We start from the raw sequence: 4,599 nt of genomic DNA on the forward strand, positions 1-4,599 counted from the left end.
AGGCCATCTATGAGAATCAGCGTTTGGACTGTTACTTCGTGCGAAGTAACGAATAGTTGTGGTCGTGCCTGAGTGTTGCTATTGTCGTCTTCAGGCTTTTACAAGCACATGCTGGGCAGGCCCGTGACGTGGCATGATATGGAAGCCATGGACCCTGATTACTATCGTAATCTCAAGTGGATCTTAGAGGTGGGAGTGAAGGCAGAGTTGTGAATTCAAACTTGATTACTTTAGTGCCAAGATGAGGAGATGCTGAAGGCATTGGATCTCACCTTTACTATCGAGGAGAGCGACTTCGGCAAGACTAATGTTGTTGAATTGGTGAGTTTACCCTTCGGCCGACTTGCTCATCGGTTGTGGTGGTCCTCAGATACCCAATGGCAGCAACATCCCTGTAACTTTGCAGAACAGACAGGAGTATGTTCAGAAGGTCTGCGAGCATAAGATGACGTCTGGTATTCAAGATCAGCTGCAAGCCTTCTTGGAAGGCTTCCACGAACTGGTCTGCGACTACCTTTCTGACAGTCTTTATGATGCTTCTTGTGCAGGTCCCAGCTGACCTTGTCGGAACGTTATTCGATGACAAGGAGTTGGAGCTCCTTATAGCAGGTCTTCCTACCATCGATGTCGAGGACCTCAAAAAGAATACGGAGTATGTCAATTACAGCAGTCAGGATCCGCAGATCAAATGGTTCTGGAGTGAGACAGAGCAACAGCCTCTCAATCGGCCTCATCATTCTCCTCCTTTCTTCAGAATGTTTGGAAGAGAACTTTACAGAAGATGAGATGGCATGGTTCCTTCAATTCGTGACGGGTTCCACCCAGGTAGTGGAAAGTCGATCGTCGCCGCTGCTGATTCCCGCCTGCTTAATAGGTACCTCTCGAGGGCTTCAAAGCTCTCACTGGAATGAGAGGTCCTCAGAAGTTTAGTATCCATAAAGCCCCAGGGGATAAGACGAGATTGCCTAGTGCACATACGTGCTTCAACCAACTCGACTTGCCCGACTATGACACTGAGGAGGTCCTCAAAGCGAAGTTGAAGCAGGCAGTCTGCGAGGCTCATGAAGGCTTCGGATTCGTATGAGATTTATTCTATTGAAGATTAATACTACGTCAACATCAATGCAACATAAGTCCTCCAGTCGTGTATACCCACAATAATAGTTTCGGTACTTCTCATATAAAGTCTGCCTTTAGTTATCAAGTCGTTTGACATCGAAAGCAACCCTACAGTCCATGAACTCTCCGTTTGATATTAAAAACATAACATACCGAGAAACACGCATGAAAAAGTCCTGTACCTCGTCTTCAGGGAGCGCTAGAAGTTACTTGAGACGGCGAATAAATGCTGTTAGTGGTTGCGATTATACGCTTAGTATTTAGCCTCATGTTTGTGATGGCGGAGTATTATTTCGAAAATCTCGGCGCGAGAGTGTCAGTACATCTTGAGTTATCAGAAGTGGCGTGGAATGACTCAACTCTCGAATACATCCCAAGTACCACAGGTTATCATGATGGGAGCACTATGACTGGATTAACTCAATACATCATGTATAAGTAACAGGAAGACACACCCTTCAAACGAGAACAACTTCATGATTTATCTCTCATGAGGCACTTCTGACGAATTCCTTAGTCTGAGGAGCCACGATGGACAACACGATGCTCCAACATGTTCCTACAGTCTGTGTGATCGTATCCTTGTAATAGTGATGATGTTTGTCGAAATAGCCGTCAGCGTATCTATGGTTGGGACCATCAGGGCCGTCAGCCATCCCGAGGTGCGCTATCACTTGTTTTTTAGTAGTATCGCAACCCATTGGATGTGACAAGCTTTGCCTCTACCGGCGAAATTGAGTGATTTTTTCCCTTACACAGGGTCAGGTGAAGTCATAATAGGTCTATACCAACTCAGGTCTCATGATAACCTTCGGCTAGAAGGGAGTTCTTAAGATTGAGAACGTTGCATATCAACCGATCAAGGCGAGTATTGACAACCCAAAACCGACAAGTGACAATCTCTAGAAACCACCAACCACAATAGGCTACTGCTTATCCTAAAGATGTTGCGAAAACAATTCACGTCATTGCCTCCACCACGACGAGTAAGCAGATGCCCCTCTACTGGGCGCCACCAGCTGTTGAGGCTGCCAGCTTCAACGCCTTCTCCTTGGCATCATTGAGATCTCCAACAAGGAAGAAAGCTGCCTCTGGGATATCATCACAGTCTCCTCTCAAGATAGCTGAGCAACCAAGACACATCAGGAAAAGGAACAGAAAGTATCTCTGCTCACATTGGAAGGCCGAAATGGTGTCCGCCAAGTCCACGTAACGTCCGGGAAGGCCAGTGAAGTTCTCAGCAACGAAGAAGGGCTGAAAGAAAATATGCTGTCCATGATCAATGATAGCGGTGTTACCATACCTGTGAGAGGAACTTCTGCATCTTCCTTGCACGAGACACAGTGAGTTTATCATCTTCCGAGAGCTCATCCATGCCTAGAATGGCTATGATATCCTGCAAGGACTTGTAATCTTGGAGAACCTGAACACAGTATCTCAACGACGACACAAAGAGAACTGCCATCACCTTCTGGACGGAACGAGCAACGTCATAATGCTCTTGACCGACGATCGAGGGGTCGAGCATACGACTGGTGGAGTCCAGAGGATCCACAGCAGGGTAGATACCGAGCTCAGCGATGTGACGACTCAACACCGTGTTGGCGTCGAGATGGGCGAAGGTAGTAGCAGGAGCTGGATCGGTGAGGTCATCAGCAGGGACATACACCGCCTGAGAGATACTAAGGGGGAGGAGGACAATCGGACGAAGGACCTACCTGCACGGAGGTGATAGAACCGTTCTTAGTGGTAGTGATACGCTCCTGGAGGGCACCGAGATCTGACCAGGAAGAGGAGAACGGTCACCACCGAAGTGGGAGAAGAAGTATGAGGATTACCTGTAGCCAAGGTAGGCTGATAGCCGACAGCAGAAGGGATACGACCCAGTAGGGCGGAGACCTCCGAACATGCCTGGGTGAATCTGAGGGAAGGTGATGCAAGAAGAGTGTCGGGGTAAGGACTCACCGGAAGATGTTATCAATGAAGAGCAGCACATCCTGACCCTCCTCATCACGGAAGTACTCAGCAACGGTGAGACCGGTAAGCCCAACACGGGCACGGGCTCCTGGGGGCTCATTCATCTGGCCATAGACCAAAGCAGCCTTGCTGCCTGGTGCCTTATCCTTCTTAATAACACCACCAGCAATCATCTCATGATATAAATCATTACCCTCACGAGTACGCTCACCAACACCTGATAGTGAGATGAAACCACCAAAGCAGAGGGAAGAGCTACTTACCAGCAAAGACAGAGAAACCACCATGCTTCATAGCAATGTTATTGATAAGCTCCATAATGACAACTGTCTTACCGACACCGGCACCACCAAAGAGGCCGATCTTACCACCCTTAGTGTAGGGCGCCAACAGGTCCACAACCTGTGAGAAGGACGAGGTACCAGCCCTCGGATGTCGAAGTTGGACTCACCTTGATCCCAGTATAAAGCTGTCTAGCAACAGTGTCCATCTCGGAGAAGGTGGGAGCTGGTCTATGGATGGGCCATCTGAAAGGCAGAGTCGTAGAGACGGTGTCGAGTGTTGAAGTAGTCCTTACCTAGTGTTGCACTCAATAGGTCCTAGCTCGTCAATAGGCTCACCGATGACGTTCATGATACCTAAGGGGAGCATTACCACCAGGAGCAGAAAGGAGAGAGGAAGTGCTCACGTCCGAGAGTTCCTTGGCCAACAGGGACGGAGATGGGAGCACCGGTATCAACCACCTTCTGACCACGTACCAGACCATCAGTACCATCCATGGCAATGGTACGAACCTAGAGGGGAGGTGGAGAGGCGCCAGAGGGTAGTAGCGGTACTGACCGTATTCTCTCCAAGATGCTGGGCAACCTCAAGGACCAGTCTATGCTCAAAGCCTTGGACCTCAAGGGAGTTCAATACAGGGGGCAATCGACCGGAGGCGAAGTGGACATCAACAACAGCACCGATGACCTGCAGTGAGGGGACTGGGGAGTAGAAGGGGACGAGGAAGACCTTACCTGGGAGATCTTCCCTTGGTGACCAGGCTGTGCCACCTCGGCCATATGAGCCGAAGCATTAGCATTAGCAGCAGCGGCAGCAGACGCAAAACCCGCAGTCCCTGAGATTAACGTGTCAAGGAGGGGCACTATCGAGATGATGATGAGCGTGTATTAAGTCCATACCATCCACGCTGAGGATTCTTCACCCGAGTGCGGTATGGGCAGAAGGACCCCCAACGGAGGAGTGAAGACGATCACGAGTGAGACTTACTTAAAAAGTTCATAGGCGGCCGCACCTTGACGTGCTTAACCGATCGAACGAACAGATTAGACATCCTCTCAGCAGCAACCAACAACTACGAAATTATAGTTAACGTTCACAGTGGCAATTTGTTGAGGAAATACAAGATTTCGAAATACAGCAAGATTTGTGTAATCGCGCTCGCCCGAATGGTTTCTCGACCACGATCACGTCCTGGTGGTGCTAGTATGGCTACTTCCTTGT

At 49.2% G+C, this 4,599-nt stretch overlaps 2 protein-coding genes across 2 annotated transcripts in view; one reads left to right on the plus strand and one right to left on the minus strand.

The window, feature by feature from the left end:
• Positions 1–1,084, plus strand: part of Pmar_PMAR029251 (ubiquitin-protein ligase, putative) — a gene marked incomplete at both ends in the record, with an annotated part of 6,095 nt that extends 5,011 nt beyond the window's left edge. The window contains 6 exons of the mRNA XM_002782346.1: positions 95–189; positions 235–321; positions 371–502; positions 549–699; positions 755–825; positions 875–1,084. Coding sequence (XP_002782392.1) covers positions 95–189; positions 235–321; positions 371–502; positions 549–699; positions 755–825; positions 875–1,084 — 746 coding nt within the window. The remainder of the gene's footprint in view (positions 1–94; positions 190–234; positions 322–370; positions 503–548; positions 700–754; positions 826–874) is intronic.
• Positions 1,085–2,043: 959 nt separating this feature from the next.
• Pmar_PMAR029252 (conserved hypothetical protein) lies at positions 2,044–4,429 on the minus strand (the record flags this gene model as incomplete). Its single annotated transcript, XM_002782347.1, has 14 exons — positions 2,044–2,243; positions 2,295–2,373; positions 2,423–2,542; positions 2,588–2,791; positions 2,838–2,899; positions 2,958–3,040; positions 3,085–3,313; positions 3,360–3,498; positions 3,548–3,623; positions 3,674–3,734; positions 3,785–3,890; positions 3,937–4,065; positions 4,113–4,213; positions 4,366–4,429. 14 exons carry the CDS (start codon positions 4,427–4,429, stop codon positions 2,122–2,124), a joined length of 1,575 nt encoding a protein of 524 aa, XP_002782393.1. The 3' UTR covers positions 2,044–2,121.
• Between the last annotated feature and the right edge of the window lie 170 nt (positions 4,430–4,599).

Source organism: Perkinsus marinus (genome assembly GCF_000006405.1).
Source record: "Perkinsus marinus ATCC 50983 genomic scaffold scf_1104296939758, whole genome shotgun sequence".
Taxonomy (NCBI): Eukaryota; Perkinsozoa; order Perkinsida; family Perkinsidae; genus Perkinsus; species Perkinsus marinus.